This window comes from Mobula birostris, chromosome 10, assembly GCF_030028105.1.
Source record: "Mobula birostris isolate sMobBir1 chromosome 10, sMobBir1.hap1, whole genome shotgun sequence".
In the NCBI taxonomy this organism is placed as follows: Eukaryota; Metazoa; Chordata; class Chondrichthyes; order Myliobatiformes; family Myliobatidae; genus Mobula; species Mobula birostris.
In genome coordinates, this window is record NC_092379.1 from 90763156 (window position 1) to 90788158 (window position 25003).

At 41.9% G+C, this 25003-nt stretch overlaps 1 protein-coding gene across 5 annotated transcripts in view; it reads left to right on the plus strand.

The window, feature by feature from the left end:
- The window catches only part of drp2 (dystrophin related protein 2), a 123166-nt gene that overhangs the window by 25659 nt on the left and 72504 nt on the right, over window positions 1-25003 (plus strand). For 4 of the 5 annotated variants that reach the window (XM_072270548.1, XM_072270544.1, XM_072270545.1 and 1 more), the window contains exons 2-5: window positions 5085-5229; window positions 15617-15773; window positions 18330-18447; window positions 19681-19949. In XM_072270548.1, the coding sequence (XP_072126649.1) occupies window positions 5183-5229; window positions 15617-15773; window positions 18330-18447; window positions 19681-19949 (591 nt within the window). In that variant the 5' untranslated portion in view covers window positions 5085-5182. The other variant, XM_072270549.1, reaches the window with a different exon arrangement.

Genomic DNA, 25003 nt, shown 5'->3' on the forward strand with positions numbered 1-25003 from the left:
GAGATCACAGCTGCAGTAGTATATCTAATTCTAGTCTGTCAGCCCAGATGAGAAAAACATTGTAAGGAATAACTTAGCTTCAAAGATATCTCAAAGTAGAATATTCTGACAAAATCTCATCATGTACTTAATGAATTGGAAAAGTAAGACTTGTCTTATTGTTTGGACAGTTCATTCCAGAACTGTAAGACAAATAAACAGTTTCAAAATGCGTTACTGAAATTTAGAACTAATGTAAAGCATTATTTTCTTCTATATAGTCTATATAGACAATAATCTGGAAAACATAGTAGTCATGACAAACTAGATCTTGCAAGGGTAAAACTGTCAACTTAGCTTTCGAGAAGGATTTGGTTCAATGGGTTTGAGGACCTTCTTCACCAAACCAATATTACGACAAAGATTTTGGCCTATGTAGGTGAAATGCTTATTGGTAGCTGTGTGCATCAATGCCATATTTTTGAATGTTGTGGGAAAGCAGTAAAGTCTCTCCTTAAAGTCTGATTATTAGTAATCACCCTTTTATTGATAACTGCATAAAGCTGTTGTTGCAGAGGTAAAAGGAAATGTTTGCATTACAGACTGATACTCTGAAATTTGCCAGTGTTTAAGGCAAAGGAAAGGCAATAGGAACTCAATATATCACTATGAGTACCACAGATAAACCATAGAGAATATGTTGATAATTATTTGTTTTTCTCACAGTTCTTTATTATACGAGGGGTGATTGATAAGTTTGTGGCCTAAGGTAGAAGGAGATGAGTTATTAACTTCAAACTTTCTGCATAATCACTCAAAGAGTTAACCTGCATGTGCATGTAACGAGAGTTGTATAACTCATCTCCGTCTACCTTAGGCCACGGATTTATCAATCACCCATCTGTGGACACTTTCTGGAGGTCCAAGATCCGTATGCACCACGACTGCTGGACTAAGTGTGTTAATGTAGGAGGGGACTATGTTGAAAAATAAATGTGCTAGGTTTTCTAAAATTGACTCCTTCAACCTTAGGCCGTGAACTTATCAAGCACCCCTCGTAAGCTGTAATTAAAGTAGTCTACACAAACTTGGGCACTAATCAGCAATGAAGGTAGCAGCTGTCTAATTGCTAGAATCCTTCAAGGTTCAAAAAACCATAATGAAAGTACACAAATATTGGATATCCACCACGGAATTTGATACCTATTATTTCATAAATGCACAATTTGGAAGCAACTCATGTAGCAAAATACTTGTTTGCAGTAGGAGACATACAATGTGCTTGACATAACCCTTGCTATTTCTACTATTTTGCTTATTCATTACAACCTAACATTCTTTTGTGTAGACATTTTATGTATAAATCTTTAATAACCATTACTTTCATCAATTTTATATAAAGCCATGCTGTGCTTTTTGTTAAATTGCAATTTTTCCCCTCATCACCTAACAGCAGCACAGACTGGTGGGCCCGCATTGCTGTTATATCTCTACATTATGTTTGAAACATGCTGCACCACTGTCGTGCCTTCACATCTTAACGTAAAGTAGATTTATTATCAAAGTACTTATATGTCACCATATACAACCCTGAAATTCATTTTCTTGTGGGTGTACTCAATCAAATCCATAATAGAATAATAACCATAATAGAATCAATGAAAGACAGCACCAACTGGGCGTTCAACCAGCATGCAAAAGATAGTAAGCTGCGCAAATGCAAAAAGAAGCAAATAATAAATAAATAAATACCAAGATGGAGAGTCCTTGAAAGTGAGCTCATAGGTTGTGGGAATATTACAGTGATGGGGCAAGTGAAGTTGAGTGAGGTTATCCCCCTTGGTTCAAAAGCCTGATGGTTGAGGGGTTATAACTGTTCCTGAGCCTGGTAGTGTGAGACCTGAGGCTCCTGTACCTTCTTCCTAAAGGCAGTAGTGAAAGAGAGCATGTTCTGGATGGTGGGGGTCCCTGATGATGGTTGCTGCTTTCCTGCAACAATGCTCTATGTGGATGTGCTCAATGGTGGGAGGGCTTTACACTTGATGGACTGGGCCATATCCACTACCTTTGTATGATTTTCCATTGAAGGACTTTAGTGTTTCCATATCAGGTAGTGATGCAGCCAGTCCAAATACCTCCACCACACATCTGTAGAGGTTTGTCAAAGTTTAGACCTTTTGCATCACAACCTGGTACTCCAGCTGCAGTGCTGTCAACAAGAAAGCCTAACAGAGGGTGGTTAGGGGAGTAGAGAAGGTTATTGGGGTCTCCCTACCTTCTGTCCAAGACCTCTTTCAGAGTCGATGCCTCCAGAAGACACGGTACATCATTAAAGACCCCTCACACCCTCTCCATGAACTGTTTGTTCTTCTACTATCAGGCAAGTGTTACAGGAGCATCAAAACTAAAACCACAAGGCTACTAAACAGCTTCCTCCCACAGGCAGTCAGACTGCTAAATAGCTGCTCTACCTGACTCTGCTTTGGACACATTTAACTTGCACTGGACACTTACAACTTGATTTTAACTGACATGTGGCTGTTATGTTTTACTATTTATTGTTATGTTTATTATTTAGTGTTGCGCTTGTTATGTTATGATTGCACTGCTCCTGGGAAACGCTGTCTCATTCTGCCCTGCAGAGCTGATGTATGGTTAGAATGGCAATAAAGTTTTTTGATTTTGATTTTGATTTTGATTTTCATGCGGAATCTTTCAAAACTCCAGAAGTAGCGGCGCTGCTGTGCTTTCTTAGTAATTGCACTAGCGTGCTAGGCCCAGGACAGGCCCTCTGCAATGATAGCACCAAGGAATTTAAAGTTACTGGCCCTGTCCACCTCTGATCCTCCAATGAGGACTGGCTCATGGATCTCTGGTTTCCTCCCTCTGCAGTTAATAATCAGCCACCTGGTCTTGCTGACATTGAGTAAGACATTGTTGTGGTCGCACTCACTCAGGTTTTCAGTCTCCCTCCTATATGCAGACTCATCACCACCTTTGAGTCGGCTATATGCTTGAATATGGCATTGGGGCTGTGCTTAGCCACACAGCTGTAAGTGTAAAGTGAGTAGATCAGGGGACTAAGCACACAGACCTGTGGTGTACCTGTGCTGATGGAGATCGTGGAGGAGGTGTTGTCGCCAATCCAAACTGACTGGGTCTGCAAGTGAGGAGATCGAGGCTCCAATTGCACATGGAGGTATTGAAGCCAAGATCTTGAAGTTTATTGATTAGTTTTCAGGAGATGATAGTGTTGAATGCTGAGCTGTAGTTGATAAACAGCATCCTGATGTATGCATCTTTGCTGTCCAGATATTCCAGGGTTGAGTGAAGGGTCAATGAGATCTGTAATCTGTAATCTGTAATCTGCTGATTAAACTGACTAAACTTCATTGATTCATGTTTAGTCCAGAATTGCCACTTTGACCGTGAGATGACTTTCCAAAGACCATACCTGGACCTCTTGTAACTTCCTTGGTCACCAGACTTGAATGTCTCTGATCTGGCCCTCAGCAGATTACGGAACTCATGGTTCATCCAGAGCTTCTAGTTAGGGAAGACTCTGAATGTTTTTGTAGGGACACACTCATCTATCTCTGCTTTTATAAAGTCCGTGGTAACTGTGGTGTTTCAGGTCCACGGAGGAGTTGTTGAATACGGCCCAGTCCACCGACTCAAATCCATCCTATAGCTGCTCCTCTCCCTCCTGCAATCACTTCCTTGTTGTTCTAATCTCTGGAGGTTTGCTTTTTAGTCTGGCCTGTATGCAGGTGGGAGAAGGGACAGATTTCGCAAATAGTGGTCTGGGCATGGAATGGTAGGCATTCCTTATCATAGTGCAACAGTGCTTTAGTGTGCTGGGGCTTCCTGTGCTACAGGTTATATGCTGATGGTAACTGAGCAGTGATTTCTTCAGACAAACCTGGTTGAAGTCCCTGAATATAATTTGAAATGCATGTGGATGGACTGTTCCTTCTTTGGAGATGGCATCATGCAGTATCTCAAGTACTTGATTATAGCTGGCCACAGGTGGTATGTACACTCTAGTGAAGATCATGGATGAGAATTCCCTAGGTAAATAAAGAGGGAAGCATTTTATCATTTGATGTTTAAGGTTGGGGGAACACAAGTTTTCTCTGTAAATACTAGTAAAACACCCTGGTTTCCTTGGCTGTGTAAGTCTAGGACTCTCAAGTCCCACCAAACTCCTGAGACTGAGACGGCTCATCCCACCCCAAACCCTAGTTTGTATGGACGCTGTGTACTCTGTTACAAGTTAGTGCCATGAAATAATAGACAGCACACATCATACAATTAAAGGAATTAGATTTATGAGTCTTAACTAATTAAAGGTTTAGTAAAGAATAACAAAAAAGAAAAGGACCCATTCTAACTAAACAGTCAAGTGTGCACAAGTTGAAGCTCATCTTGAACTTCTCTGTCACTCACTGGGCCCTCGGTCAGCGTGAACAACCACATCACCTTCCAAATGTTGCTCACAATCCATCTTGAACAAATGGGTCTCCTACCAATTCGTATGCTACCACCGATTCTCCCCAGCGTCTTCTCTCTTCATCTTCCACCGAACAAAAAACTCAAGACCAATCTTATTGTCCCTCACCAAGAAAATCTCTCGCTAATTGGATGACTCACATTCCACATCATCCCTTATCTTCAACAATATCCCAAACAGGCTGAAAGCAGAACAGACTGCTCTTACAGAGCTGCTAAATGAAATACCTACCGCATTAGAGTGAAAATGTGAACCAGGGCATTACACAAGTTAACAGCTATTTCCTAAGTGTTGTGCATTATCATGAGTGTAATTGAAACTGAAAAGGCTGAAAATACCCAGTAGGTCAAGCAGCTTATATGGAAGGAAACTAATACTTACTCCATTTTCTATTTTTATTTCAGATTAACAACATCCATAGTTGTTAATTTTTGTGTTATTATAGCAATATTGTGATTATATATATTTTTGGTACACTAACAAAATCAACATAAAAAAAACAAATAGTAAAACTAATAATGACTCAGTGCAAATCATTTGTTTGAAATATTCAAACATATATTTTAATACACTATTATAATTATCTTTATAGTTACAATTGTTAATTCAAGATGCTTGGAACAAATGTGAAAACCAAACAAAGAGAACAAAAGAATTGACTCACAGGCATTTTAACAGCACTTCGGGGAGATGAACCTCTGCTGGAACGAGATCAAGAAGAAATCTCAAAATATCAGGTGAATGCATTCTAATTAAAAATCGTTAATATTTTTAGGTCCATGGCTGATGAGGGACAGCTTGCTCAGGGTTTTCACGGAGGGACTGAGCTGCCGGAGATAAATTAGCATCCCAACCTTGGTCAATGTGATCAAAGTCTTTTTTTAAAAATTGTTTATGGAAAGTGGAAGTTGCTGTTAAGACCAACATTAATTGGTTGTCCCTATTTGTCCTTGAAGAAATTGATAGGTGTTCTCCCACCAGAACTGTTAAAATAGCTGTGGTGAAATTGATCCTGCCAGACTATTGATACAACAGGAATTCTGCAGATGCTGGAAATTCAAGCAACAACAAACCCTGCAGTTTGAGAAAGAGAAACTAAAATCAGATGCATCAGTATTACACAACACACATCAAAGTTGCTGGTGAATGCAGCAGGCCAGGCAGCATCCGTAGGAAGAGGTGCAGTCGACGTTTCAGGCCGAGACCCTTCGTCAGGACTAACTGAAGGAAGAGTGAGTAAGGGATTTGAAAGTTGGAGGGGGAAGGGGAGATCCAAAATGATAGGAGAAGACAGGAGGGGGAGGGATAGAGCCAAAAGCTGGACAGGTGAAAGGCAAAAGGGGATACGAGAGGATCATGGGACAGGAGGTCCGGGAAGAAAGACGGGGGGTGGGGGGGAACCCAGAGGATGGGCAAGAGGTATATTCAGAGGGACAGAGGGAGAAAAAGGAGAGTGAGAGAAAGAATGTGTGCATAAAAATAAGTAACAGATGGGGTACGAGCGGGAGGTGGGGCCTTAGCGGAAGTTAGAGAAGTCGATGTTCATGCCATCAGGTTGGAGGCTACCCAGACGGAATATAAGGTGTTGTTCCTCCAACCTGAGTGTGGCTTCATCTTTACAGTAGAGGAGGCCGTGGATAGACATGTCAGAATGGGAATGGGATGTGGAATTAAAATGTGTGGCCACTGGGAGATCCTGCTTTCTCTGGCGGGCAGAGCGTAGATGTTCAGCAAAGCGGTCTCCCAGTCTGCGTCGGGTCTCGCCAATATATAAAAGGCCACATCGGGAGCACCAGAAGCGGTATATCACCCCAGTCGACTCACGGGTGAAGTGTTGCCACACCTGGAAGGACTGTTTGGGGCCCTGAATGGTGGTAAGGGAGGAAGTGTAAGGGCATGTTCATCTTTACAGTAGAGGAGGCCATGGATAGACATCTCAGAATGGGAATGAGACTATTGATACATATTTCTTGATATATTTTATGACTCAGGTGGGGAATATAAGGATCATAGTGTTCCTAAGCACAAGCTGCTCTGGTCCAAGGTCATGAAGATCACATGTTTGAGACAGACAGATGAAGATGCTTCATTTAGTTCCTGAAACATTCTGTTGATCGGAGTTTCACAAGCAGTTTTCCTATACAATCTCATTTTTTTATACTTGAAACTTCATATAACTCCAACCAAACCAGCTACATAACTGACTACAGAGCAAGACTACATAAACAGAAAAGTGATGATCATTTACTTTACAGACTTAGTTTAATTGATGAATTCTACCAATGATGCCCAAATAAACTCTTCAATATTTGTCAAAAATTACTTTGAAACTTTTGTATCCATCCCAGAAAAGAGATTGGATTTCAGTCTAAAGATAGCACCTTCAATAGTGTAGCACTCTCTCAATACTGAAGATTTAACCTGGAATTTTTCCCCTCCTGTACAGCAGAGCGGTCCGTAGTTTGACAAATTTGACTAGTGATGCCTTCCCCTGGGAAGCTATGTTCCAGTTTAAGATGGCGTTGGTGAGGCACAGCGACGACTTGCTAGCAACAAACATAACTGTTACCTACTTTATTACTCACTGTTATTCTCAAAAATGATCACTGCGATCAATAGCCCGTTATTTCTCTTTTGGAGTTGACCTTTTGAATCGCCTGAACATCCTGCCATATTTGCAGTGTGAACTGAAGTCTCGAAGGTGCAGCGCGGCATGTCTGAGCCAAATTGAGGCAGTGTGGCCCCTGCCCAAGAATGGGAAACGAGCCAATGTTTGGCTGCTGGAGTGGGCTTGGAAGTGATTCAAAGCAGCACAACCAAGGCATGGCAGTGGGGCCTGGGCCTGAGAGGGAGGAACGCGCCAATGTTTAAGTGAATTAAGTGCCGGGCCGAATTGGAAAGAAGGGCCCGCTGTTTTGCCGATTTAAGCTTTGGGTTGGGACAGATTGAAAAGGTCAGGGTGTTGGGGCCAGAGGCAAGGGACAGGCCAGTGTTCTGCTCGCTACATGCAAGACCTATTTGTCTCTGTCCCGAACTATTGGTCTGCAACTAGCGGGCTCCTGGAATGCCTTTGTGGCTGTGGACTCACTTTCATTAACTTCAGTTCTGAATGTTTTTTGCTTACTTTTATTGTTTAAACAATTAGGTTTTTTTTTCTATACTTTGCGTGTTTGGCAGTCTTCTATTTCCAATGAGCTCTGTTGGGTTTCTTAGTTTTGTGGCTGCCTGTAAGGAGATGAATCTCGAGTAGCTTAGTGTGCCTATACAGTGCCTATTCATGTTTTATTGTTTTACAACACTGAATCACAGTGGATTTAATTTGGTTTTTTTCTTTGACACTGATCAACAGAAAAAGACTCTTCTGTGTCAAAGTGAAAACAGATCCCTTCAAGGTAATCTAAATAATTACAAATATAAAACACAAAATATTTGATTGCTTTAGTATTTACCGCCTTTAATATGACACACCAGATCATCACTGGTGCAGACAATTGGTTTTAAAAGCCACATAATTAGTTAAATGGAGATCTGTTTTTGGAGACCTGTGTGCAGTCAAGGTGTTTCAATTGATTGTAGTAAAAATGCACTTGTATCTGGAAAGCCCAACTACTGGTGAGTCAGTATCCTGACAAAAACTACACCATGAAGACAAAAGAACACTCCAAGCAACTCCGCAAAAAGGTTATTGAAAAGCACAAGTCAGGAGATGGGTACAAGAAAATTTCCAAGTCACTGAATATCCCTTCGAGTACAGTAGAGTCAATCATCAAGAAATGGAAAGAATGTAGCACAGCTGTAAATCTGCCTAGAGCAGGCCATCCTCAAAAACTGAGTGACCATGCAAGAAAAGAACTAGTGAGGGAGGCCACCAAGAGACCTATGACAACTCTGAAGGAGTTACAAATTCAGTGGCTGAGATGGGAGAGACTGCGCATACAACAACTGTGCTTCACCAGTCGCAGCTTTATGGGAGAATGGCAAAGAGAAAGCCATTGTTGAAAAAACTCACATGAAATGTCAGCTAGAGTTTGCCAGAAGAAGATTCTATGATCTAATGAAGCCAAAATTGATCTTTTTGGCCATCAGACTAAATGCTATTTTTGGCGTAAGCTAAACACCATACATCATCACAAACACACCATCCCTACCATGAAGCATGGTGGTGGGGGTATCATGCTGCAGGAATGCTTCACTGCAGCAGGCCCTAGAAGGCTTGCGGAGGTAAAGGCACAAGCTGTATGCCAGAAATTTGAGAATATCAGGGCAGAAGTGGGTGTAATTTCTATGATGAAGGAGAAGGTGCTTGGGAAGCTGAAAGTCTGAAGGTATATAAGGTACCAGAACCAAATAGACTATACCCCAGCATTATGAAAGAGGTAACTGAAGAGATTGTGGAGGCATTGGTAATGATCTTTCAATAATCACTAGAATCTGGAATGGTTCCAGAGGGCAGGAAAATTGCAAATGTCACTCCATTCTTTAAGAAGAAGAGAGGCAGAGGAAAAGACAATATAAGGAAATGACTTCAGTGGTAGGGGAGAAGTTGGAATCCAATATTAAGGATGAAGTTTTGGGGTACTTGGAGGCGCAGGGCAAAGTCAGCATGGTTTCCTTAAAGGGAAATCTTTCCTGACAAATGTGTGGGAATTCTTTGCAAAAATAATAGTAAGAAGAGACAGAGGAGAGTCAGTGGAAGTTCTTTGCTTGGACTTTCAGAAGGCCTTTGACAAGGTGTCAAACATGAGGCTGCCTAACAAGATAAGCGCCCACGGTAGTACAGAAAAAATACTAGCTTGAATAGAAAACTGGCTGATTGGCTAGAGGCAAAGTATAGGAATAAAGAGGGACTTTTCAGATTGGCTGCCGGTGACTGAAGGTTTTCCACAGGGGCTGGGTATTGGGACAACTTCTTTGTAGATGATATGAAAATGATTTAGATGATGGAATTGATGGCCTTGCAGCTAAATTTGCAGAAGATATGAAGGTAGATGGACACTGGAAGTGGCATTGATTTTCTCTCTCTTCCTCTCTCCTTCTCTCCCTCTTTCCCTCTTCTTCCTCCTCAAAATCTCAGGGTTGGTTCCTCTTAGACTGTTAAAATGTAAAAGTAGTAGCAATACTCACCTAGCCCTGTTTACTACTCGGTGACTGACTCTGCTCACCATCGCTTTCTGAATCTTGATATCAATTCCAACTCTGTTGCTGGGTTCCCTGAGGTGGTTATCTCATTTGCTATCCACTTCAAAATCTCTTGTGCCATGACCCTCTCTGCTTTTTGCTGAGACTGACTGTAGGCCTCACAACCTCACTGCAGCCTCTCACTCAATTTCTTCAAGGATGTCCTGCACCTCTGCAGACTAGGTAGGGTGATCTTTCCTCCCTTCCTCTCTGCCTGCCTGCTTGTCTGTCTCTGACTGTCTTTCCCGCTCTTTCTTTCTGCCTGTTCTCTCTATCCCTCCTTTCTCACTCTCTCTCTCTCTCTCTCACACAACACATAAACATACACACACATTCTCTTCCTCTCCTCAATCTCTATCAAACTCTACCTTTTTCTTCTCTCTCCCTTTATCAAGTTCACCCTTTTCCCCCAGAAGTTCCCGCTGTTCAGCAGATCATGAGGCAGTGTAGCTAAGGGCAACTGCGAGGGTACAGTAAATAGTTTCACTGCCTCACAGCTCCTGGGACCCAGAGTCAATCCTCAACTCCGGTGCTGCTTGTCTGGAAATAAAATAGCGTCTTCTCTCAGTGACCATGGTGGCTTCTTCCAGACGCACCAGTTCCCTCCCGCGTCTGAAAGTTGAGCTGGTGAGTTAATTGGTTACTGTAAATTAGCCTTTAGTGTAGATTAATGACAAAATGCAGAAAATTGCTGGGTGTGTGTGAGAGAGAATTAGTTACAGGGGTACAAGAAAATAGGAAAAGATGAATGGGACAAATGGAATGTCTCCCTTGAAAGCCCTTATGAAACTGATGGGCCAAATGGTCTCCTTTGTGTTTTATAAATCTATCCACTATCACTTTTAATCACTCACTGATGTTATAAAATGCACAACAGCTTTTTCCCATACTTTAGAATTAATATAGATTAACACTGCCATAGACTATTACACGTCTTGGAGGATATTGTTCTGAGATTTCAATTCAATCAGTTCCATGAGGAGATTTCTTTGCTTCTGCCTGCGCTGCAACGGAACTGAGTTTGCTTGATGTGAATTCCAGATGATAAAAAACAGAAGTTTTACTTCTCCCTCAACAATATTCTTTATCTTGGCAGGCACAAATTTCATGCAAGGAAATTGAAATCTATTTCTCAGAGATTTGTTGAGTAAGAATAAAACCTTAGCTGGAATTTTTTAATGAACGAACTCCAGGCAATTGTGATAGTCCTTGGTGAAGTTGAAGTCTTTTAAAGCGTAAATATAGATCAATTTAATCATTGCCTTCGACCGCCAGGAAACCTAAAAGTGGAGGTACAGTTGAGCTCAGCAGCTAAGCAATAAAACAGGATTTACAAAATATTTTCTTTAAATAAAATATATACAGAAGGGACTGAATCATTCTTGCTGTTCTGAGTGAGGTTTACATATTTGTCACAATTTACAGTTTACAATTTTCCACACTCAATACAGATCAGTAATAACATCTCCTCCTTGCTGACTGTCGACACAGGCACACCTCAAGGACCGTGCTTAGCCCACTGCTCTACTCACGGCTGTTTGGCTAGGCACAGCTCAAATGCCATCTATAAATTTGACAATGACACCACTAAGCTCAGATGGCTGCTAGGCTTACAGAAGCAAGGAAGCTCTGCTGCCTGAGTAGTATCACAATAACGTCCTCGCTCTCAATGTTAGCAAGATCAAGGAATTGATTGTGGACTTCAGTAACAGGAAGTTAAAAAAAACACATACCAGCCCTCACTGAGGGGTCAGCAGTGGAACAGGTGAACAATTTCAAGTTCCCGCATATTAGCATCGCAGATCTATCCTGGCCTAACACATTGATGCAGACCTGAAGAAGGCACACCTGTGCCTTTACTTCATTAGGGGTCTGAGGAGTCTGGGACGTCACCAAGGATTAGATTATTAGGTTATGAGAACACTCAGTCCTCTTTTATTGTCATTTAGAAATGCATACATGCGTTACTAAATGATACAATGTTCCTCCAGAGTGATATCACAGAAAACAGGACAAACCAAAGACTAACACTGACGGAACCACATAATTATAACATATAGTTACAGCAGTGCAAAGCAATACCATAATTTGATGAAGAACAAACCATGGGCACGGTAAATAAAGTCTCAAAAGTCCTCGAGTTGATCGATTCCCGAGTCCCGATAGCAGGCGGCAAAAGGGAGAAACTCCCTGCCATAAACCTCCAGGCACCGTCAACTGCCGATGCCTTGGAAGCAGCCGACCGCAGCCGACACCGAGTCCGTCCATCCGAAAACTTCTAGCCTCCGACCAGTCCCTCCGATACAGCGTCCCGAGCGCCACGCTCTGCCGAGTGCCTTCGACTTAGCCCCAGCCGCCGAAACAAGCAAAGCTGAGGATTCAGGGCCTTCTGCTCCAGAGATTCCGGTTACCACACAGTAGCAGTGGCAGCGAAGCGGGCATTTCAGAAGTTTTCTAGATGTTCCTCCGTACTCTCACGTCTGTCTCCATCAAATTGGAATTGTACACGGTCCCCTACTTGACAGATTACAGATATTCACCGGAGAGGCCGCGCATGCTGCGTTGCGCCACCATCTTCTCCTCCTCCATTTTGTAAATGTACAGTGGAAAGCATTCTGACTGGTTGCATCACAGCCTGGTATATGGAGCCTCCAATGCACAGATCACAAAAGGCTGCAGAGAGCTGTAGACTCAGCCAGTTCCATCACAGGCACAACCCTCCACCCCGTTCAGGACATCTGTCAAAGGTATTGCCTCAAGATGGCAGCGTCCCATTATAAAGAGCCCTCGCCATTTTAGACGTGCCTCCTTCTCATTATTACCATCAGGGAGAGATACAAAAGCCTGAAAACCAATGATTTAATGACATCAGATCCACCATCGGATTTCTGAATAGCCCATGAACACTACCCAATTATTCCTTCCTCTGTGCTATTTGTTTTGTTTATAATTTATGGATTTTCATGTCTTTGCAATGTACCGCTGCAGCAAAACAACAAACTTTACATCATATTCCAGTGATAATAAATCTAATTCTGCCCTAATTTAGCTCAGGGCCTTTGGAATTTTAATGAGAACGAGCAAACTCTGAAAATATCCCTGTCTTCCTAAAGCAAAAGGGAAATGTTTAATTCAGGCAACAAGTAAACATGACCTACCTCTGCAAAAACAGAAGAATTTGATTGTTGTTGCAAAGTTTTTCACTGTCCACCCACACTTTTTACCAGGTGTCAGATAGAACGGAAATTTCCTCCAGATACTATGTCAGATCATTCCAGAAGGCCCCAAATGATGGCATAATTGACTGCTATAGAAACATAGAAACATAGAAAATAGGTGCAGGAGTAGGCCATTCGGCCCTTCGAGCCTGCACCGCCATTTATTATGATCATGGCTGATCATCCAACTCAGAACCCCGCCCCAGCCTTCCCTCCATACCCCCTGACCCCCGTAGCCACAAGGGCCATATCTAACTCCCTCTTAAATATAGCCAATGAACTGGCCTCAACTGTTTCCTGTGACAGAGAATTCCACAGATTCACCACTCTCTGTGTGAAGAAGTTTTTCCTAATCTCGGTCCTAAAAGGCTTCCCCTCTATCCTCAAACTGTGGCCCCTCGTTCTGGACTTCCCCAACATCGGGAACAATCTTCCTGCATCTAGCCTGTCCAATCCCTTTAGGATCTTATACGTTTCAATCAGATCCCCCCTCAATCTTCTAAATTCCAACGAGTACAAGCCCAGTTCATCCAGTCTTTCTTCATATGAAAGTCCTGCCATCCCAGGAATCAATCTGGTGAACCTTCTTTGTACTCCCTCTATGGCAAGGATGTCTTTCCTCAGATTAGGGGAACAAAACTGCACACAATACTCCAGGTGTGGTCTCACCAAGGCCTTGTACAACTGCAGTAGTACCTCCCTGCTCCTGTATTCCAATCCTCTCGCTATAAATGCCAGCATACCATTTGCCTTTTTCACCACCTGCTGTACCTGCATGCCCACTTTCAATGACTGGTGTATAATGACACCCAGGTCTCGTTGCACCTCCCCTTTTCCTAATCGGCCACCATTCAGGTAATAATCTGTTTTCCTATTTTTGCCACCAAAGTGGATAACTTCACATTTATCCACATTAAATTGCATCTGCCATAAATTTGCCCACTCACCCAACCTATCCAAGTCACCCTGCATCCTCTTAGCATCCTCCTCACAGCTAACACTGCCACCCAGCTTCGTGTCATCCGCAAACTTGGAGATGCTGCATTTAATTCCCTCATCCAAGTCATTAATATATATTGTAAACAACTGGGGTCCCAGCACTGAGCCTTGCGGTACCCCACTAGTCACCACCTGCCATTCTGAAAAGGTCCCGTTTATTCCCACTCTTTGCTTCCTGTCTGCTAACCAACTCTCCACCCACACCAATACCTTACCCCCAATACTGTGTGCTTTAAGTTTGCACACTAATCTCCTGTGTGGGACCTTGTCAAAAGCCTTCTGAAAATCCAAATATACCACATCCACTGGTTCTCCCCTATCCACGCTACTAGTTACATCCTCAAAAAATTCTATGAGATTCGTCAGACATGATTTTCCTTTCACAAATCCATGCTGACTTTGTCCGATCATTTCACCGCTTTCCAAATGTGCTGTTATCACATCCTTGATAACTGACTCCAGCAGTTTCCCCACCACCGGCGTTAGGCTAACGACGTTAGGCTTACTTCCCATTTGAGATTAAAATGAGTTGATGCACACCCTTTGAAGCTAATACCTGTGAATAATATGTGGGGACCCCAAGAGAGAACTGCATCACATCAAGGATCAAGGATAAACTTTATTCACCACATGTGTTAGAAATTTGATGTGATGCGTTGGTGTAACATGCACTGAAAATCAACATTATAAATCAATTATAAACAGTGAAGAATAATATAAAAAATCAAAGTTAGAAATTGAAGTACAGACAAGGAACTAAACTTCATCACAGTTGGTCATAAGTACTATGTAGCTGAATAACCTGCAGACCAACTTAGAATTGACTAATGGCTTTCAATAAAGGAATTGAAAGGCTGCCCACAACCTACAAATGTAGCGAATCCCAGAATACTGTTGAGAAAGAAAGCTGTGGTGAAGACAGTGGGTGAGTGGGGAGGCTGATGCTGATATTTGCAGAGCAGGTCAGCCTGATGTATAATTGGAACTATTTTATTATTTTTTGTCTTTGTGGCCAGCTCATCCATTGCAGACAAAACATGTGTAGATCTGCAGATATTTAACCCGAACCTTTCAGCAGTGAAGCCTTCTGTTGATCTATTTCCAAAGGGAGGTTGAAGAGTCACCTGCACTCAGCCAAGCATCAGGATATCTCTGCTGTGCTGGGGGATTCCTCATTGAGTAATGGTGACTTTCTGAGATTGATCATCAGTCTGTTGACCCTGTGGCAGGTTAGAATTAGCTTGAGATAAAATGAATGGGAAAAAATGGGCTGCAAAGAGAATTTTTGATTTGACTTATTAAATTCAAGTATTTTCATTATTTTCAATCTTTTAATAATTTAATTTCTTTAACATTTTTATTTTTTTAACAGGCTCCAAGTGATTTTGAATGTTTATGAATGTCAAGGCCTTTGGAAGCCAGTGAGCCAGGGTTTGGGATCTCTCAAATGCCTAAGCTATTCCATGGATGCAAACGGGTTCCAAATGGAAGATGGCACAATGTCTGTGCTGTAAAGAGATGACATGCCCCAGAGCAGTCAGCCAGGGGTTGGGGGTAGCAGCTCTGAACCTGCATCAATGTTTCTCAGAATATGCTGTCAGATTAAAGATCAGATACGTGACCACATGTTCCAATGGTAGTGCATGCAATGTGAACAGTGATGTCCTGACACCCTCCTTACCTTCACTGAACTAACACTTCTACTTCAACCCCACCTTTCTGTCCGAAGGGCTCGGCTGGAAGCGCTCTCAGATCACAGTGGCAAGCTGCAGCTGTCCTTGCAGGAGATCATTGACTGGTTGACTGTGAAAGACGAGGAGCTGTCCGAGCAGCTGCCCTTCACTGGGGACATTGGCGCAGTGCAGCGCTACAATGAATTCCACTCGGTGAGTTGAAGGAAACAATCAGCGACAGGTAGACATTTCTGCTCTTGCAAAATATCTCATTAACAGTGATTGCTCATACTGGTTATATTTCATTTTTCTGATTTCAAGTTACAAATGGAATACAAATCTCTCTTAAAGGGGGATACCCTATTAAAAATTGGTGTATGCCAAACTGTTTTTGTGAGGGTACTGTTGTTCTCATCATACCTTAATAATCAAGCAGCAAAAGGGTGTATTTGCATCTGACACTGTAAGAAAGGATATATATTACTGCATGGTGGCCTACTTGAAATTCAGGTGGCTGGTGCATTTCCCATAAATGAGCAGCGTAGGCAAGAAATTCCTTGATTTAATCAAGTGATCGCAGTCAGACGGGAGAAGAGTGGCATTCATTTCCCATAGGGAAGTTTATTGCCAGTTTCATTGCTGTAACTATAGGCCAAAACCATATTGTCTAGAAATCAAACATCAAAGCTCGCAATATCACAGTTTAAACTGGTAAGCAATGACATGCTGAGTTAGATTCTGTGAGACATTAAATATTATTTCCTAATAAACTAGTCCTAGTCTGTGAACTTATCTTCGTTTCCTGCGTGTTTTATATGCCCTTGACATTTGGAAACTGTCAGGCTTCCAACTCAAGCCTAAAAATTGGACTTCACCTGATTTTAGTATGCTAAATCGGACCCTGAGGACAACCCAATTCCACACCGATGCCACTGACTGAAGAGTCATGGGAGATCGAACCATCAAGATAGCAGGCACAGCTATCAGAGGCCCCTGCACTCTGTCTCTCTCTCTCTCTTTCTCTCTCGCGCAAGCTCTTTCTCACTCTTTCTCTCTCTCTCTCTCTCTCTCTCCCGCTTTCTCTCTCTTTCTTTCAACAGTGAGAGAGAGTCTGTTGGTTCTCGTGTTGGGGGAACTCAAATAAGCGATGTTGCAGACTGTAACATCGAAACAGCGAGCTGTTGGCCTCTCTTCTCGCTGTGCCAGGAGCGATACCTCCCTCTCCCTCGTTAGTGAGAGAGAGGGAGTCAGTGTTGAGATGGACAGTCGTTTTTGATCGACTCTGGATCGTGGTCTCTGGGGGCTTGCATGGTGGTTGGTGGGGCGCCTGATGCTTTTTGGGGAGGGGGAAGGGAAGGGCGAATGCTTTGCTGCTGCTTGTGTTTGGGAGGGGAGGGGAGGCTTTGGAGTTCTGATCTTTTTTTTTGTCATTTTTTCTTTGGTTTTCTTTCTCTGTTTCATGAATGTTTACAAAGAGTAAGGATCTCAAGTTGTATACTGTATGCATTCTCTGATATTAAATTGAACAATTAAATGGTATGATCCACCTGCCACTAAACAAAATTGTTAAATCAGGAAATTCTAACTTTAAGAAATTATGATTGTAGCTTTATCCCATTTTAGAGCTAGGAGCTCAGACATGGCAGGTGCTCCAGCTAACAGCTGACGTCTCATTCACCGTGAAGTGAGTCACGACTATTCACTCCTTTCAGCAATGCAGATTGTCATGGAAATCAAGGGAAAAAATGTGAAAGGGTCATAGAATGGAGGAGGGTGAGGGTGGAAACTGAGTGGAGAGGAGGGAATCGGGACAGGATTAACTCAATGTGAGGAACCATTGCTGGGGAAAGGGGAACTCCAGGTGGAGGAAATGCAGTGGGTAATGGTTCTCCAACAGTGAGTGACATGGTCAAGCCCCTAGTTACTACCCAGGCCACTGCCACAGGGATCACCGGAGCACAGATCACACCTACTAGAGCATAAATAATTGGCCTTTGCCAGTGCGGCAATAATTATGAGAAGTTTTCAAAATTAAAACAAACTACCACCACTTTTAACTCCTTTGGTTCTCATCTTATTGTTAAATATTTTAAATGCTTTAAATTAAGTGAACAACATGGGTCATAGGCTTGGAAATTTTAATCCACCTTCTATCAGTAAGAGAGAAATGCCTGCACGTGAAAGATTTTATCATGACCATGAAGTGTAACAAGGAAAAGGCATCAGTGTTAGATTAAAGCAGGCAGTGCATTATATGGCAGATGCTCCAACTAAACATAAAGGATAGGTCTTCCACCAGAAAAACACTTCAGAACTTGAAAACCACTGCATTAGTTCTCTTCTCTCCCCCACATTGACTGTTAAAGGCTGCCAGTATGCAGGCTAGCAACGCTGACGTTTCAATTGTGCCCTGGAACCTGTAGCCGGTGACCTCAGGGATCCCTGTGGCAGCTATCCAGTCAACGCATTGCAAACAGGCACAATTGTTTTACTTTTATTAGGTCACCAGGCTCCATTCCTTCCTTTCCACAAACTTCCATTTAGATGCCTGTTGATGAATTGGTTTCAGGTTAAGCCCCCTGAACAGATAACTACTTCAATAGGCACCTAAATACTGTCGTCCAGATTCTTACGATCTCTATTATACTTCCACAATCAAAATTCAAAAAAGCAACAATATTTTACTCAAGCAATTTACTAACCTGATAACTGAGATGCTAAATGTTTGATACTTGCTCTTAATTTTATTTCCACATTGCTTCAATAAAGGCTTTCATGGAAGATGTAAAGACAAAGGGACCATTCATACTGGCGACTTTGGAGTCGGCTCAAGCATTTCTATCCCAGCATCCTCTTGAGGAGACAGAGGAACCAACACCCGATAAAGGTCATCATATTACTGTGCTCGCCTGTAGCTTTCTCTCTGCCATTATTGTATTGTTGTTGCTGTTCTTTTCCACACCTTGTGGGACATCGAGCTGCAACCTTGCCTTTTCTTTAGTATTGTTATCTTTTTTTACGAGGCCGAGTTGAATTGCTAGCTCGATGCTCAACCCAGAATGGATGGTAAGCGCGCAAGGAGCCAGCCTGATTGGAACCTGGGATCACTCACCTCGTGGATGCCACTACACCACTGGCTGGCTAAATTGTGGTGTAGATAAAGAGAAAAACAGAAGAACTACTGCTTTCAGGCACCAGTGCAAATCTATGTACTGCCCTTCAACTCTGCCACTTGTTTATCATGTGTTATTTTCTAAAATCTCTTAGACCATTTGAATCATTTTAACATATATCTTCCAAATGCCAAGGAGAATAGGGTGGTCTTATTGCAAAGATAAAACAACACAACAAAGAGACAAAAAAAGAAGTCTCGTTTAAGGAGCCCTTTGTTGTAAGTTCAAAGATCTGGAATCAGTTTGTGCATACTACTCATGTTCTGAAGATTCATTTTCATTTGAATTATGATCCATGCCCTCCATGAGATTTCACTGTTTTCAGAGTTTGCTGCTCTGTCATATCCCTCTGCACTGTTTGTCGTTCATACAATTAGTAAAAGAAATTATAAAGTTGAGGTAGTCAGTTTGACCCTGGGCCTGCCAGTACTTCATGCCAAGTGTGTACTTGGATTGTTTAATTTACTATTTGTTAATGAAAGAAGTGGATGAAGAAGGAAAAAATAATTAAGTTTGATGTGTATTCTAATATTATGATAGTAACCCTGTAGAACTGAATTGTCTAATTTTAACATTATAAATATTGCATCTTCAAACTTCAATTGTTCTCTTCTTTCTCACTTTTACTTGGCTTTTATTTTAATTATTTACTAAAATCTAATGTAAAATAAAGTTCAATAGTATTTTCCTTAAAAAATTGTTGTCACCTTCTGTTTTTTTGCTTCAATAATTTGACAACTTAAAGTTGAAATTCATAAAAACACCAGAAACCCCTATGCTATATTCCTGTCCACACTTCCTAGTCTGGCAACTTCTACCCCATAATCCTACAAAATATCTCTATACTGATGGATACCAGTGGTGATTTAGTCTCTTCTTATCCAGTTATCTTCATTAAGCCAGCATGTACATGATTCCATCTAACATATCTAATCACCTAATTTCAGATATGTCACCAAAGCAAAGAATCCAGAACTTGAGTCGATACATTTGGAAGCAGGCTAATGTGTCAAGTGAAATGTGGGAAAAACTGAGTGCTCGTTGCATTGACCGACACAGGCACATCGAGAGAACAATGGAGAGACTTTTGGAGCTCCAAAGTGCCATGGAAGAGATTAGTCTTGCCTTGGATCAGGCTGAAGCTGTTAAAGATTCCTGGGAGCCTGTGGGAGATCTCTTCATTGATTCATTGCAGGAGCATATTGATGCAACTAAGGTACAGTTATAACTGCATTTGGCATGTAAACATTGGTGTAACATCGAGAAATGTTCTTGCCCATGATGATTATAAATTTGCTTCCTTGTACTGCTAACAGGACACACCTGATTGCATTAGAGTATGGTGAGAGTAGTTTATATGCACACTGCATCGCTTTATGCTTTGCATTTAGGAAATCGAATATCGGTCTTTTGAACGTGATTCACTGATTGGGAGCAACCTTACATTAAAGTTTCATTACCTTAAGGTAACATATAGTGGGCTACAATCTTGTAACCTCTAAGACCAGGCCAAATTTAGCCTTCCAATGGATTGAAAAGAAAAGCCAAAAATAAATAAAAGCAGATATCACTGAAAATATCCAACAGGTCAGGCAACATCATAATGGGAAAAAAAGGCCAGATGTGACTTTCAGGCACTGAAACCTGAAAGGCAACAAGAACATATGGTCTTTGAAAACATCAACAGGTTGCATCTGTATTTTCCATGTCATGGAGTTTCAACCTCTGATTCAGAATGTATCATTGATTCACTGGCAAATAAATTCAGTATAATTCCACTGTCAATCTTTCTTATCATCTGTGAGAAGGTCAGTTGAGACAGAAACTCCATTGTATTGATGTTCACCTCTTTCCTAAATTATTTGTTTCTCTTTTAAGATGCGTTCCATCAAGAAAGAGAAATTCGAAGAGGATGCCTCACCATTCTATAAGAGTTAGATTGTATCAAAGCATGACTGAAGATTGAATAGCAAATAAAAAATAAAATACAGCAAAGGATGTCTTAAAGATCAATAAGGAAGGAAAAATTAGTGTGTCAGAAATGGAAAAACAGATAAAGATTCTATTGATGTTACACAGACTTGGTTCTGTGGAAAATGAGCTTGGGAATTAATAATAGAATTTTTTAAAAGTTATTAAGCTGATATCTTGTATTGATCTTTACTCTAGATCAAGGATTCTCCACCTTTTTTATGCCTTGGACACCTACCATTAACCAAGGGACCCCAGATTGAAAACCCTTCTCAAGATAGTGCAGCTAATGTGCCCAAAGTAATTGTGAAACTGGAATCAGAAAAGATGGAGAAAGTTGGGAAAATCACCAGGGAATGTTTTTGAGCAAATTGTTAAGTTATGAACTGATAAGTTGCTTAGTCCTAATGGACTTTATCTTTAGGTTCTTAAAAAAGTAGATAGTGAAATAGTCAATGCATCAATTTCAATTCTCTGAAATTCACAAGAATGGGTGAAGAATGGCAAACAGCCAACATAAATCCTTTATTCGGTACAGAAGCAAGACAGAAAGCAGAAAACTAAAGTTAGCTTAATGTCCAAAATAGGGAAAAAAATAGAAATTATTAGTAAAGACATAGAGGGTACTTAGAAAAATTCAGGGTAATCAAGTAAATTTGAGATAGTTTTGTGAAAGGGGAATCATGCTGAATCGTTTTTTTTTAAAGAGTTATTTGAAGTACTAACATGAGCTGTTTATTGTGCAAAATAAAAACTTGTGGCATTCGGGAAAATCTGACTAGTGAGAAATCAGTTTCTGGGTGGCAAATAGTTAGAATTGATGAGCCCTGGGAAATAGAATTGGCACCTCAACTTGTTACAATTTTTACAAGTGACTTGAAGGAAAGGATAAATAACACATACGAAAGATGTTGAAGTTAGGCAGCATCTATGAATGGGGATTAGCATTGATGTTTTGGGGCAAGACCCTTCATCAGGACTCAGGAAGGGATGAATGCAGAGACAAACCAAGGATACGTTGGTGGTGAAAGGACAAAAGGGTATACAAAGGGATAGACATAGGTTAACTGAGTGGACAAAAACTGACAAATGGAATATAATGTGGGAAAATGTGAAATACACCATTTTGGGAGTAAAAAATGGTAGTAGAATACCATTGCTTATTGCAAGGAGAATTGAATACTAAAACAGGAAGGTTAAGTTTCACTCTCACAGGGCATTGGCCCTGCATGTCCTTTTCAGATTTTCTACTACCATTTGGTGTTGGGCCACATTTCAGAATCGTTGAGATATTCTTAGCAGAACATGTCAATCAAATATATAAAAATCACTGAATAATTGAGTGACATTAAATTATGCAGTAATGATAAATATATAAACTTGGCTTGTCATCTTCAATGTAGCATCTGCCCAATTAACTCAGCTTCAATTTATTGCATTATGCATATTGCAAAGTTTGTTATTGAAGAGAATGGTGGAAAGACATAATTCATAATAAATACAGACTTTTTTAATGCTAGCAGTCGTGAAATAATAATGAGTTTTGGAGACACATTCAAAGCTGTGAAAGAACCAGAAACCTAGCCTCTGAGTGCTGGTGAATTACTTTACTTTACTTTACTTTATACTTTATTGTCCCCAAACAATTGATACTAGAACATACAATCATCACAGCGATATCTGATTCTGCGCTACACACTCCCTGGATTACAAATATTAAATATGAAAAGTATAAAAAATAGTTAAAATTAGTAAATATTAAAAATTTAAATTATAAATCATAAATAGAAAATAGAAAAATGGGAAGTAAGGTAGTGAAAAAGAACCGAGAGGCAGGTCCTGATATTTGGAGGGTACGGCCCAGATTCGGGTCAGGATCCATTCAACAGTCTTATCACAGTTGGAAAGAAGCTGTTCCCAAATCTGGCCGTATGAGTCTTCAAGCACCTGAACCTTCTCCCGGAGGGAAGAGGGATGAAAAGTGTGTTGGCTGGGTGGGTCGTGTCCTTGATTATCCTGGCAGCACTGCTCCGACAGCATGCGGTGTAAAGTAAGTCCACGGACAGAAGATTGGTTTGTGTGATGTGCTGCGCCGGGTTCACGATCGTCTGCAGCTTCTTTCGGTCTTGGACAGGACAACTTCAATACCAGGTTGTGATTCACCCTAGAAGAATGCTTTCTACGGTGCATCTATAAAAATTAGTGAGTGTTTTAGGGAACAGGCCAAATTTCTTTAGTTTTCTCGGGAAGTAAAGGCGCTGGTGGGCCTTCTTGGCAGTGAACTCTGCTTGGTTGGACCAAGTCAGGTCATTTGTGATATTGACCCTGAGGAACTTAAAGCTTTTGACCTGTTCCACTTGCACACCACCAATGTAAATTGGGTCATGCAGTCCGCTACTCCTTCTGAAGTCAACAACCAATTCCTTCGTCTTGCTGACGTTGAGGGATAGGTTATTGTCTTCACACCATGCCACCAGATTCTTAATTTCCTCTCTGTACTCAAATTCATCCTTACCCAAGATACGGCCTACAATTGTTGTGTCATCAACAAATTTATATATTGAGTTTGATGGAAACTTGGCTACACAATCATGGGTGTACAGTGAGTACAGCAGGGGGCTGAGTACACAACCTTGTGGGGCACCGGTGCTCAGAGTGATTGTAGAGGAGAGCTTGTTCCCTATTTTTACAGCCTGGGTCCTGTCTGTGAGGAAGTTGAAGATCCAGCTGCAGATCTGTGTGCTAAGGCCCAGGTTCCGGAGCTTAAGAATCAGTTTATTTGGAACCAGTTATATTTGGAATGATGGTATTAAAGGCAGAGATGTAGTCAATGAAAAGGAGCCTTACGTATGCGTCTTTATTCTCCAGGTGTTGTAAGGAGGAATGTAGGGCCAGAGAAATGGCATCTGCCATTGACCTGTTGCTCCGGTAGGCGAATTGCAAAGCGTCGAGGTTGACCAGTAGGCTGTGGTTGATGTGTGCCATAACCAATCTCTCGGAGCACTTCATAGCAATTGATGTCGGAGCCACAGGTCGATAGTCATTCAGGCACGCCACTTTGCTCTTCTTCAGCACTGGGATTATCGTTGCCTTCTTAAAACATGAGGGGATCTTAGACTGAAGCAAGGAGCAGTTGAAGATGTCAGCAAACACTCCAGCTAGCTCACTTGCACAGGCCCGGAGAACCCGTCCTGGGACGCCACCTGGGCCCGTTGCCTTCCTTGGATTTATCTTCAGGAAGGCCCTTCTAACGTCCTCCTCGGTGACGATGAATCTCGATGTCACCATGTTCGGTTCATCCGGAGGGAGCAGGACACTCCTCTTCTGTTTGAATCTTGCGTAGGATACATTAAGTTCGTCAGGAAGAGAAGCGCCACAGTTATTGATATTCCCAGCCTTTTCTTTGCACCCAGTGATCTCATTTAGACCCTGCCATAGTCTACTGGCATCCCTTTGGTTAGCCTGGGCTTCCAACTTGGCTCGATATTGCCTCTTGGTGCCCTTAATGGCTTTCCGGAGTTCACACCTGGATTCTGTGTAGCGACTGGTATCCCCGGACCTAAAAGCCGCAGCTCTAGCCTTTAAAAGGGACTTGACCTCATAATTCATCCAAGGTTTCTGGTTAGGGAATACCCAGATCGTCTTGCGAGACACACAGTCCTCCATGCATTTCCAAATAAAGTCTGTGACAGCTGAGGCATACCCATCAAGGTTAGCTGCCGAGTCCTTGAATACTAACCAGTCCACCGATTCAAAGCAGTCACAGAGGACCTCATCCATTTCCTCCGTCCAACGCGACACTACTTTTGACATCGTGAACTCCCGCTTCAGTTTCTGTTTGTAAGCCAGGAGGAGGAGTACGGCCTGATGGTCCGATTTTCCGAAGTGAGGTCGTGGGACGGAACGGTAGGCATCCTTGACTGCTTGTAGCAGTGGTCAAGTATATTCGGGCCTCTAGTGGGGCAGGAGACATGTTGGTATAACTTTGGCAGTTCCTTTCTGAGGTTGGCCTGGTTAAAGTTCCAGGCTGTAATGAGCAGAGCCTCCGGATACCAGGTCTCAAGTTCACTGATGTTCGCATACAGTATGTTCAGAGTACACTCCACGTCCGCCTGGGGGGGGAATGTAGACCGCTGTCAGTATGACCAAGGTAAATTCCCGTGGCAGATAGTAGGGATGACACTTCACTGACAGGTGTTCCAGGTCCGGGCTGCAGGAGCTTGTCAGTGCCACTGTGTCCGAGCACCACCCAGTGTTGATCGGTAGGCAGACACCACCTCCCCTCGTCTTGCCCGAAGA